This window comes from Gracilinanus agilis, chromosome 4, assembly GCF_016433145.1.
Source record: "Gracilinanus agilis isolate LMUSP501 chromosome 4, AgileGrace, whole genome shotgun sequence".
Lineage (NCBI taxonomy): Eukaryota > Metazoa > Chordata > Mammalia > Didelphimorphia > Didelphidae > Gracilinanus > Gracilinanus agilis.
The window spans coordinates 43,537,636-43,551,010 of NC_058133.1; the positions used below are offsets into that span (position 1 = coordinate 43,537,636).

Consider the following 13,375-nt stretch of genomic DNA (forward strand, 5'->3'; position numbering starts at 1 on the left):
GTGGTAGCCTGCCTACTTACAATCATAAACCTCACGTGGAATGCAGTCTCCTATTGGGATTAGCTGATTCAATAATAATAACTACCTGCATTTATAGAATACTTGAAGGTTTTGACAGCACTTTTCAAATGTTATTTAATTTTATCCTTAAAACAATTCTGGTAGGTAGGTGCTATTATTATTACCATTTAAGTGACTTGCTCAAGAGAGTAGATCTGAGAAGCTAAAGTAGAATTTGAACTCAAGTCTTCCTGACTCCAGATCCAGTGCTCCATCCTCTGTGCCACCTCACTAACTCTTAACTCTTCATGAACAGATGTCACAACATGAGCACTAAAAAGCAACTGCGACTTCCAGTATCAAATTAACTTGGTAGTATTAGAGCTGTGTTTCCATTTTAATTTTTTAAATTTATTATTTTAACACTCATTAAAAAATTTTTTTGAGTTCTGAATTCCCTCCCCCTCAATGAGAAGGCAATGTGGTATCAATTATACTTGTGAAATCATGCAAAACAAATTTCCATGTTAGCCACCCTACTCTAGTGATGCCCTGATTTCATTGATTCAGGAATTCTTTCTAGCAGTGCCAATCACAGCTCATCCACAGCTGTATCCATGTTCTCTCAAAAGTTCTGCACCGTTTGTCCCCACAGTGAGCCAGAGGCCCCTCTTGATTTCTCCTGACATCCAGAGGGTACTATTGTCACCTGCCTCATCAGCTCATCTTTTCTTTCTGGCATTCAGTTCCTAGATGAAAGGTCCCAGTTAGTACAAATGAAGAATCCTATGAAGTGGTCACATTATTCAGACTTAACTTGTGTACTTCCAATAGCATGGAACCAATCACCATATTTCATAGTGTGATTTTGAGTAATGCAAACACTTCTTGGGCTTTGTTATTTGTACTAACCAGACATTATAAAATGCCCAAAAATGTCAGAAAATTAACATTGGAACATGTAGTTCATAATATTCAGAAAACAGTTGTTAGTAGAAAACCATATCATAGGAACTGATTAGATTTACTTGATTATAAAAGTTCATCTATTCCCCACAAGTTCAGCTTTATCAAATTGTGTAAGTAAACAAGTTTCCTTGAATAGAGTAGATGTTTAAAAAAAATTATTGAAGGGAAACAAAGTATTTATTTAGTACCTATTATGAATCTTGTTTTTAAAAAATATTTTAGGGTACAGAAATTATATGACATGTCCTAACCCACAGGTAGGTTAAAAATCTCAAAGTAATACAAATACACATTTAAATCATAACTCAAGGAAAATTAATACATTTATCTGACTGGTTAGCTAATACTGCTTTATATTTATGCAATGATGTTTTCCCCTCCAAGATAAATTATTTAACTTCAGTATAATGTTGGAGTCTAATGAATAGCAATTAAAGCAACAAGATTTTTAAATTGTTAGTAAATAAACATAAATATATGTATATATAGGGGCAGCTGGGTGGCTCAGTGGATTGAGAGTCAGGCCTAGAGACTGGAGGTCCTAGGTTCAAGTCCGGCCTCGGACACTTCCAGCTGTGTGACCTTGGGCAAGTCACTTGACCCCTATTGCCCACCCTTACCACTCCTGGGCCAAGGACGGTCCCTAGCCTGGATGAAAAAGGAGGAGGGTTGGGCGTGGGGCTAGCAGCCCCATCCTGTAAAAACTACATCTGCTAAAGAAACTGCAACCTAAAGTAGGGGCAGCTGGGCTAGCTTAGTGGATTGAGAGCCAGGCCTAGAGACGAAAGGTCCTAGGTTCAAATCCGGCCTCAGACACTTCCCAGCTGGGTGACCCTGAGTGACTGTGTGACCCATTGCCTACTGGTTGTGGCCCTATGCTCCTAGAATGGAGTCCCAGGATAAAAAAAAAATATGTATATATACATATATATATAGTTATCTTGTTATCAAAATTTCAGGTTTCAGAAGAAATAGAGAAAATGACATCCAGAGAACAGGCTTTACAAATAAAAATATTAGATCTGGAAAGTGAACTTAGGAAAAAAAATGAAGAACAAAACCAACTTGTTTCCATATTCAATACTGTGAGTATAGCATGTTTTGTTTTATTATAGAAAATCAATAAGCTTTTCAAATATCTTTGTACAGTTTACTTAAACATTTAGCAAAATAATATATTTCTAAGTAATGAAAAGATTACAGGCTAACAATATAATTTAAAACAATATATTAAATCCTCTAATAAAGAAGCATGGACTGTCAAGGTTTTGCCTAAATGACTATGCTGCATTTTCTTCTATTCTGCTTTCTCAATAATACCAAATATACTTTTTACATTGCTGTTCTAGACTTTCCCCAGATAATGCTTTTTTTATCATAGCCACTTCATGGTATTTATAAGCTTAATATAATTAATTTCATATTATTAGCTTTTTAGAAACAATGCTAAGTTGAGAATATTTAATTACTATATGAACAAAATAGTGCAAAATACTTCTAGGATGCATGTTGCATTTTGGACATTTTTTTCTTGTTTTTATTTCAAGTAGCTATCTAGATTATATAACCACATGAGTTGCCTCAGCTTTGCAATGGAACAATAATATCATAGTATTTTTGACCAATCAGTCCTTTTTTGCCCCTTTGAAATAATGTTGAAACAGTTATAAGAATTAATTAGTTCATGTGAGACTTTTTTTATACCTAGCATTTTACATGATTAACTTAACTAATAGCAAGTTATTTAGGGATGACATAGAGAATGCTGTTGCATTATTTTTTTTCTAGGAACCAGGGAATTTATGAAGTAACAATTTTAGACGTGGAAAGTACCTCATCAGCTATCTAGTCCAATCAATACCCAAAAAGGAATCATCACAATGTGCCTAACAAGTCATTATCCAGTCTCTGCTTGAAGACTTTGAATGGTGGAATCCCACAGTCTCTTAAATGCAATCTAGACATCTAGATCACTTTTGAATGACTAATCATTAGCTAGTTTTTTTGTTTTGTTTTGTTTTCTGACAGTAAGCCAAAATGTATCTCTTTTCAATAACTTCTCCTTGATTCTGCCTTCTGGAGCTAACCAGAAGAAGTCTGTTCCCTCTTCCATATGATAACCCTTCAAACACTTGAAAATATGTCATGTTTCTCCTTTGATTTCTCTAGGCTAAATATCCCATTTCCTCCAACTGATCCTCTTGTGGTTGCTCTCTTCTAGGCACTTTATGACTTCTCATTGTCCCTCCCACACTGGGATATTTATATTTAAACATAGTACTCTGTATGTAGTCTGACCAGAGTTCAGAGAGATCAGCTCTACTGGCTGTCATATCACATTATTAACTCATATTGAGCTTGTAGACCTCTTTAACTACCAGAACTTTTTTAGATAAACTACTGTAGCACTTCCTTCCCATTTTATATGCTTTTTTAGTTGAAACCAAATGTGAGATTTCACACTTATCCCTATGTAATTGCATCTTCTTCAATTCATTTCAGTAGATCACGACTCTGTCTATGTTGTCTGCAGATTTGTTTAGCATGTCCTCTCTGTCTTTATACAAGACACTGATAAATAAAAGTGTTAAATAGTATTGAGCCAGATGCAAAATGGAACTATCAGTGAGTTTTTTTGGGGTCAGGTCATTCAACCAGCTTGGCATCCATCTAATTTTGTTACCATCTAGCTTGCTACTTTCCATCTTTCACACAAGAAGTTCTTTGCTAAGATCAAGGGAAATAATATCTACAGCATATAGTAGGCATTTAGTAAATGTGTATTGATTAATTTCCATGATCCTCCTGTTTTGCAGCCTGTGAAAAAAGAAAATAATAGTCTATCATAACCTGCTCTTGATGAAGATATGCTGGTTTTTATAATAATCATTGCCTTTCCTAGATGATTACTAAATATCTGTTTAATGAACTATTCTAGAACTTTATTAGAAATAAAGTCAAAATTCTTTGGCTTACATTTTGTAGACTCTAGCAGATGCTCTTTTTTGAAAACTGAGATATTCATCCTTCTCCGTCCGGTCCCATGATGCTCACATATCACTGGCAGTGTTTTCTACACAGTTATACCTGAGGATGTGTTTAAACTGGGCCACTTTTATTTGGCTTATCTTCAATACCAACTCTTTGTATTTTATTTTTGTTTGGACATTTATTCCTCTAGGCCAGTGGTGGTGAACCTTCTAGAAAGACGGGTGATGTGAGGAATGACCTCAGGCATGTGGAGATGGGGAGGGGAGCAGCCGGGCCATGCATCCCTCTGGCTTTCTAATAACGAACTCTGTGCTGGAGCAACAGCTCATAGCCACCGAGAGGGCTCCAAGTTCCCCCCCTCCCCCCGGCACACATGCCATAAGTTTGCCACCATGGCTCTAGACCAATCAAACACCAAATGATAGTTGGGCTGCTTCGCCTTCTTACTATCTACCCTTCAAGGGACAGTCTGGTCCCTTCTTTAATTGTCCTACACATCCCTTTTGTCATTGTTTTTGTCTTCAACTCCTCTTTCTTATTCTGAACCATACCTAATATTGGAAGAATAATATTGTTCCTTCCCTTCCCCTTTCCCTGCAGAGTGAAGAGATGAAAAGTTGAAAAGTTCAGAAGTTAAATGCTTTTTCCCATTACTTGTATCAAATTATCAATAAAAATATTAACATTTTTATCATGAATAAGCTTATATCATTTTTGATCATTTTGAAATTGTTCTTCTAAATTTTTTAACTTAAAATTGCTGTTAATTTCATTTTCCAGTTACTATAAAATAAAAATGATTATAGTTTTGTTATCAGTTTTGTATAAATGACAAATTATTATTAATTTTGTATAAATAAAGTTACTAAATAAAGCAGAATATATACAAAGATTAACATTTTTTCTAGACTAGTTGACATCTTATGTTTATTTCATCATTTGATATGTTTAAAATTTGTTGAAAATATTATCTGTGTCTCTTATTTCTTGCTCTAAGAAGCACCTAGTAGACAATCAATAATTACTTATTTGACATTTTCACATATATTTCCTATCTCAAAACTCCATGAAGGTAGATTCGTCCTTATACTTATCCATGTAGCTATCACCTGTTCACAGTGCTTTGCACACAGTAGGTCACCATGTATGTATTAAGATTTGATCATTACTACATTAAAGTAGTGAAGTATCCTTGATGATAACCAAAGTTATGAACACAGAGCAATAGAGCTGTGAGGGTCAGAAGATGGCAGTCTCTTCTCGTAGCACTAACAAGGCCATGAGCCTTCTTTGAGCCTTCTTGCAGTCAGGAGATTATAGCAGATGAGCCCAGGACCTCTTGGCCTGGTGTTCCTAACTGGCCATTCTTTTACTGGGACCACAGAACTGTCTGCCCAGGAAAGATCCCTGGAACCAAGGGAGACTCTGGGCACATGAATGGCCTTCTTTTTTGTCTTACGTGGAAAGGATTGTTCCCTTAGCTGTGCTAAGGACCCAGGCAAGGAGGCCACCTAAAGGGGAAGACAATGACCACTCTTATCCATTGACCACCAACAGACGAGTCCTTGATGATCTGACCTGCGACCTGCCCAGTATTTGTGACTGTGCTAAGGTCAGGTGGCTGGACACTGGTAATCCCCAGGATCCTGACACTCTCCTTTATGGGGCTGAAGGTTTTGTGAATGGAGTATTTTACTTAGGAGAAGTTACTTCATTAAATATGAGATTGCCTCATTAAAAATTAGAATTATTACCATTCTTTTAACCTTCCTGTGACTTATGATGGAATACAAGCAGTTAGGCTATGGAGAAGCCTCTTAATAAAACCCAAGTAAATGGTACTTGATTTCATAAACATTTGTGGCATTTATGTTCCCACTGTCATAGCTAGCCCTTGAAGTTTGGTAGCTTCTCCTATCACCCTCATTTCACAGATGAGGAGGCTGAGTCTGGGAGAAGTTAGAAGTGACTTACCCAGGGTCACACAGCTTATGAGCTCCTAAGTGTCAGAGTAGATTTTGAGCATAGAAACTTAAGATCTCCTTGAATCTTGTTCTCGCTCTGAAGTATGTTCTATAGTTACCCCTAGTAAATCTGTGGTCTAATCTGCTCAGGAAGGAAGGTTAACTTTCGTTTTCAATTTTCTCTAATAATAGGCTATTAAAAAGAAAATAGTCTTATTGTTGAGAATAGGTAACTAGATCACTCTATTGCAAATATGAATAACGTGGAAATAGGCTTTGAACAATGATACATGTATAATCCAGTGGAATTACTTGTCAGCTCAGGCAGGGGGGAGGGGACAGAGGAGGGAAAGAACATGAATCATGTAACCATGGAACGATATTCTAAATAAATAAATTTTAAAAAAGAATAGATAAGTAACAAATATATAGTTTTATTATACACTAATTTGTTCTTGTAAAAAATACAGGCTTTGATGTAAAAGCAAATAGACAAGTTTTGAAAATGTATAAACTGTGTTAAATGTTAATAATGCAGTGACAGTACTTAGTGGGCCACATTTATGATGCCAGTGTCAAGACAGCAGGAATTAAACCATTTCTTGACATTCACATGATATCCAATCTCTGTCTAATTTCATTTGAGAATGTAACTATAACCCAGATATAACTGAATCTTTATTATAATGAATCCTGTTACAGTGAGATTCTATATATATGAGTACAAACTATATTAAGTTTAATAGAAAATAAGGCAGATTTGAAGGTGTCTTCTCTCCCTTTCTACCCCACCAAAAATGTTACATGTTGCTCATGTAAACCTTGTTACCTTGTGTTTTTGGTATAAGTTACATCACTAATGCATCTTTCACTTTTTTATTTAGAGGGAACAGCACCAGGAAATATGTTTGAAAGAAATACAGCATAGCCTTGAAAAGACAGAGACTCAGAATGACAGTATACTGAATTATGTACAGTTTCTTAAAAACTCTTACGTAAGCATATTTGGATGAAATAATTTCTATTTTATTCTGTTCTAATATATCTTTTAATTTTTACCATAGATCCAAAAAGTGATGGGGTTAAAAAAATTTCTGTCATGCACCAATAACATTAGTATGTTATGAGTTTGTGTGGTGAGACTCTGAATATAGTATTGAAGGATAATTGATCGTTGACCTAAAAATGAATAAAATGAGATTAATTTGTTGTCATTCTTCATTATTGGAGAATACCTGTTGAGGTACTTGTGGCTTCAGCTGTCTTGGTTATATTAGAAAAGAAACCTCAATCATTATTTCATGAGTATATAGCCTCATTATTTTTCTGGCTATTTAAAAAAAATTAATGATTCTAGGCCTAATGTGTTCAGATATGTTGAAAATACTTAAGTGTTATACATTATATTGATAAATATATTGATAAAAAAGCAAACATTTTTGTTTGATTTTTAGTTTTCAGTAGTTGTTATACAGTACACTTTTCAGATAATTGAAAATGCCTGAACCAGTTTGGTTTAATTCTTTGTTTTGTACATGTGCTAAAAATATCATTATATTTTATATAAAAACTTTGAATTGTCATTAAATAGCAAGCAGTGGTAACAAATGACACATTTTGCATTGGAGTCAGTTCTTTTTTGAAGATTAGACATTAGTGCAGGCGTCATCATACTTGTTTTTCAGGTGAAGAAGAAAACCTCCCCATGAGAGAGGTCAAATGGGCTAGCTGGGATGTGGCCAAAGCAGAATGTGAGGCTAGGTCTTCTAATTTGAAAATCCAGTGTTCTTTTTGCTAGAGAATGCTATCTTCTATTTAGCAAGTGTCTATACACCAGGATATACACGAGAACTTGTTTTTCTCATAATTGCTTGATTCCCTTTCCCACTGTGAATAGCAGAACTCTCAGAGTCTAGCTCATTGGAACTAGTGTTGCTCTTTGTTATAGTGGGAACAGTTCACTTATTCAGTTGAGGGATTAAACCCATAGTAGTAGTTTTAATCCTTTGGGTAAAAAGAAATCTGAATTCTTGAGTATGTAAGGTGGAATGAGGATACTTTAACTTAGACCATCAAGATAGTGGATTCAGACCTATTTCCTCTCTGCCAAAATAGATTCATGATCCACCACAGAATTGTGGAGATGCTCCTAAGTCCATCATGATTAATGACTGAGACCTGACTAAACCCAACTTTCTCCAAGTGGCTTTCCCTATGTTTATATAAGATTTTTGGCCTAATTTTTTCTCATGGCCCAAGAACTTATGGACTATGCAAAGATATGTTGCTTGAAGCAAATTTGTCACAGAGCATCCTTGCAAAAGTGAAGAAGATAATCTTCAGTCCCAATCTTAGTACTCCTTTATTGGGTAAACAGAAAACCTAAATCTTTTTTGTACACAGGAAAAAAAAGTGATTTCTTACTTCTGCTTGTTTCAGATTATCCAAAAAACCCAACAGACTTTAATGAAAATCATTTCTTAGAAAAAAATTAACTAAAATTCCATGTGTCTATTTGGAATAAGAAATATTCTCCTTTTAGGCCATTCTTGCTGAGAAAATAGAAATTTCTATCCAAAATGTAACTTAATATTTCTAGCTCATTATCCAAACTAGCTGTGGTGATTTCAAATGACAGTGCCAGAAAGAAAAAAAAAATAAGTTATTAAAAAGCCTTGCATATTTTTTCCTTAGGACTTCAACAAATATATTATTTGTAACATTTGAAAACAAGTTTGTTCTTTGTTTTGAGAATACTATTGGTGTGAGTTTAGTCCAAATCCATGCCAAAGTCAGCATTGTGGAATAAGCCCTGCATTTAGACTCCAAATAAGGTATGGGTTTGTGCCCTATCATGGACATTTACTAGCTGTGTGACTTTGGGCAAGTCACTAAACTCTGAAGTCTGTTTCCTCATATTATATTATGTACTTCAGCATTTTTATAAGAAAAGTATTCTATAAACCGTAAAAGGTAAAAATTGTGAATTATTCGTATATGCCTCTCATCATTTATCTTTGGAAAATAGAAAAAGATACTTTGGTAGTCCTCTATTAAAATTTCATGAGCACTGTGATAATATAGATTATCCTCTCTATTGTGGCTGTTATCACTTACTTTTGCTTCATGACCAACTGACCTTTTTTCCTCCAATCCATAATGTCCTGCCTGCAAGTTTGTGCTTCATTTATGCTTATGATAAATTATGCCTATGATAAATTATAATTCTAAGCAAACTACAGCAAAGTTTAGTAGATCAAGGTGGAAGGATGAAATTAAAACTCCTCAATCTCTACTCTGGAGCCACCAATTGGTGCCCAATGAAAGTTAGGCTTGTTAGTCTGAGGGAGTGAAAGGCCCAGAATTTTATTTTAAATGTTTACTTTTGGTAGTTTATAACTAGCTAAAACACTGGAAAAATGATTCACATGCCCCTAGAGGCAGATCTCTAACAATAGATCAGAGATTGGGATGTGTGTCACAGTCCTGAGGAAGAAAAATCTCTGTTGGTGTCCTCCCAAGTGGCTAAAATGACCAGGGCTCGTCTGGCACTCAGACAGTGAACAAAACACAAGAAAATGTGCATCTAAATTGATCAGAGAAACTGAGGAACAAAGCTCAGTAAAAAATATATCTCATAACAGAGTAAAGGCACAAATTCAGTAACAAACACCCAGCAGAAATGGGACGAGTAGGAGAATAAGGAATAAATTCCTCTGTGTTCCCTGCTTTTTTCTAGCATCCCTGGGACATGCAAGTGAATAGCCATAATAATAATAATAATAAAAAAAACAAAAACAAAAACAGCCCCTGATACTTGTTCCCTTGGTTTTCATTTCTCTTCCTGAGCCTGAGAGGGGAACCTATATCTTAGACTCTTTTCATTGGCTCTGCTACTACCACCACCTGTTTCATATTCTTACCCTGAGTCCATTCAGTCCTATCACCTTGTCTTGGGGAATAAGTGGAAAGCCAAAGTTTCAAAAGTCTATGCAAGTCCAGACTTCCCACTCAGAGAGGAGGCAGAATCAGCCTTATTTCCGAAGAAAACTGTGGATAAATGTTTCTGTTGCCCTTTGGGTCATTCACAGTTTGACTTCTTCAAAGAGTGTACCATGCTTTTTTTTAGTAAAAATAAGATATTCTTACCTGAAATTTCATGATTCACAGTTATATACGTATTTGTTTCTATCATTTTTTCTCTGTTTCTTCTCTCCAGAAGGATATCTTGATACTATGATGGATCCTTGATTTTGTCCTGACAGGTGCTTCTTCCCAGTAAGGGAAAAATCAAGCCCTTCAAACTGTCCCCATCATCCTGTGCATCTCTCTTCCAGGTCCTCTCAAAATATTTTCACAGAGGGTCTATCTCCATGTTGGCAAAACTATGGCATGCATGCCGGAGAGTGCTGCTCCCTTCCCCCTCTCCACACACACCTACAGACATTTCTCCCATGACCCAGCCCTCTGCACAGCAGCCCAATAGGAGAGCTTCCTCCCTCCCCTGACTGGGGAAAGGTGGGTGACTCACATGCAGTGTGAGGGTGCACTTTGGGCACTTGGTCTCCGAAAGGTTCTCCATCACTGGTCTGCCATATGTGGAAAAGGTCCTTTGCTAGACCTCTTGACAGTGCATGCAGCATGCCTGTTATTTATTCCTTTTTGTTATATGATCGACCCACATTGATTTGGGGTGCTGATGACATCCTGTACTCTCTTTTGTTAGTAATACTTTGGGGTTCCCTGTGTCCACTGTTCACCTTTCTGTTTGTCTTCCCCATAATGACAGCAACTTTTAATTCTTCAGAGATGGTTGTGTCCCATGGCATAGCCATAAGATTTGAGATAATATTTGTAAAATGCTTATCACAGTGCCTGGCACATCATTGGTTTTTAATAAATGCCTATTTTTTTCTCCTTTCCCTTCTCATACAACATCACCAGAAGAATTTTGAGATTTAAAAAAATTAGTTTTTGTTTTAAGGAAAAGTGTAGTTACCATGTGGCTTCTAGAAGATAATCCAATCTGCTTTTTTCTTTCTATTCAATTCAGGTCTAGCCTTTGTCTTCATCTTCCTCTTCCTCCTCTTCCCACCAGAACTATGGACCCTTCCCTTCCACTTCCCCTAGACTCTAATTAGAATTTGTCTTATCTTGCTGGGAATCAGTCTTTGACATCACTTCATGTCCATTTCCAATCCGCAAACCAACATGTTTTTGAAGTGTTGGTCAGGGAACTCCAGGGTATCCTCAAAATTATTTTCATAATAATACAAATACATTTTAATTTCTAACATAGTATCAATAGATATAATTCACATAAATCAGGGGACTTTCTCTGCAATTTATTTCAGTCACACAGCCAATGTGTCACAGACAACATTTTGAACCTAGGTCTTCCTGACTTTGAGGCCAGCTCTCTCTCCATCAAGCACATCTTTTCTCTGATAGCCTCTCATAGCTCCACATAAAAAAGGAAAACATAAGATTATAAAATGAGTGCTCCTACCATAAATCTAAGATTATCATCCCAAACCAAATAAGAAGGACCTCAGAAGACAATAAAATATTGGGTACTGAGAGGGCAGCTTTCCCAATCTACTTTTTAGTCCAGAGACCCAGCTTTGGGGTCCCCCTCTTAGGAAGAGGTCCTTAATAATTTTTAAGAGTGTAGAAGATACAGGGACAGCTAGGTGGCTCAGTAAGTAAAAGAACCTAGTCTCAAGACTAGGTTCAAATGTAGCCTCAGACACTTCCTAGCTATGTGACCCCCATTGTCTAGCCCTCACCACTCTTCTGCCTTGGAACTGAAACTTAGGATCCATTATAAGATTGAAAGTAAGTTTTTAGGGAAAAATAAGTGTAGCAGGTTCGTGAGACCAAAAAACATGAGAATCACTGTCATACACATAAACCCTTCTATTCCTCATTTTAAAGCTTTTCTTTTTTGGTTTGAATTCCCCTCAGAATGTGTGCTTCTTAAGGGTAGTGGCTGTCTAGCTTTCTCATATTTGTATATCCTGAGCTTAGCATAATGCCTGACACATAGTAAATGTTTAATAAATGCTTTATCATTAATTCACATAGTGCCTTTGCCACCATATATAAAACAATAGACCAATTCTATGGGTGATCCATTCAAATGCATGTCATAATCTGGGTCACAGGAATTATTTATATTCTTTATTTTTCCTGTAAGGATAATTTTACCAAACTTTAAGATGATTTTGAACTTCATTTAGGTGGCTCAAGATCTCATTCACAAACAGGATGATCTGGTGGATCTTGCCATCTAAAGGAAATCTCAATTTCATTTGTACTTGTTTGGCATGTGTCTCCTTATTTTCCGAGTGAAAGATATTTATAAACAGAGGGTTGTCAGTTATCTCTGCTAATAAATCTTTCAAGGAATCTCATAAACATAATCATAGAAGATAAGGCAGATTCCTACTGAATCAAATAATTTTTAAATTATAAACACTAATAAGAACAGTGAGATCTTATATTCTCCATATTTTGCAGTCAGTTCTTTCAATTGATAAAATCCCCTATTAAGAATTGTTTGTGAAAGACTTAATGTTCCCTTCTCATTTTTTCCTCTGGATACCCTCTATGTATATGTAGAACATTCACATGATAGTTTTGTAGAGATGAGAAAGTACATATTTTTTAAAAGATGAGAAAGTAGATAAATAGGTCAATAATAGTTGATATTCTCTTTGTTATCTTTTTCTGCAGTAATAATATTCTTGATTTTTTCCTATACATCCTTCTTTTTCCCTCTTTCAGCTATCTTGAAAATTGATGCATCACTACCCTCAAAATTATGTGACCTTCAGAAGAAGCCTTTGTATCAGGCACAGTTGTTCTTCTTGCTATATATATTTTTTGAACTCTTACTATCTGTCTTTGTATCAGTTCTAAGACAGAAGCGCAGTATGGCCTGGGAGATGGGAGTTAAGTGACTTGCTAGGGTTACACCTCAAGGAAGTAAGGTCAGATTTGAATGCAGGTCTTCCAATTCCAAGCCTGTTGCTCTATCCACTGTGTTACCTAGCTGCCTCCCTCCCTGCCATATTTTATTTTTTTTCTCAATTTAGCTTCTGCTTCCTCATGCAATACATCAAGGACTCAGTTGTTTGATTCTAACTGTGGTGGCTCTATTGCCATTTTTTTTCAAGTATCTCAATCATATTTATTGACAGTAACAGTTAAATCATTCTGTTCTTTTCTGGAAGTTACTTTCAACTTTCTTTTTTTTTTAACATTTATTAATATTCATTTTTAACATGGTTACATGATTCATGCTCCTCCTTTCCCCTTCAACCCCCCCCCGGGCCCCCCCTACCCATGGCCGATGCGCATTTCCACTAGTTTTGTCATGTGTCCTTGATCAAGACCAATTTCCAAATTGTTGGTAGTTGCATTGGTGTGGTAGTTTCGAGTCCACA

The 13,375-nt window shown here is 36.0% G+C and overlaps 1 protein-coding gene across 3 annotated transcripts in view; it reads left to right on the forward strand.

The window, feature by feature from the left end:
* Window positions 1-6,937, forward strand: part of ODF2L (outer dense fiber of sperm tails 2 like) — a 46,743-nt gene extending 39,806 nt beyond the window's left edge. Inside the window, exons 16-17 of one of the 3 annotated variants that reach the window (XM_044673619.1) lie at window positions 1,929-2,054; window positions 6,809-6,937. In XM_044673619.1, coding sequence (XP_044529554.1) covers window positions 1,929-2,054; window positions 6,809-6,937 — 255 coding nt within the window. Of the gene's footprint in view, window positions 1-1,928; window positions 2,055-2,757; window positions 3,778-4,150; window positions 4,662-6,808 lie in introns of those variants that run through there. The other 2 variants (XM_044673620.1, XM_044673621.1) reach the window with 2 other exon arrangements.
* Window positions 6,938-13,375: the final 6,438 nt, after the last annotated feature.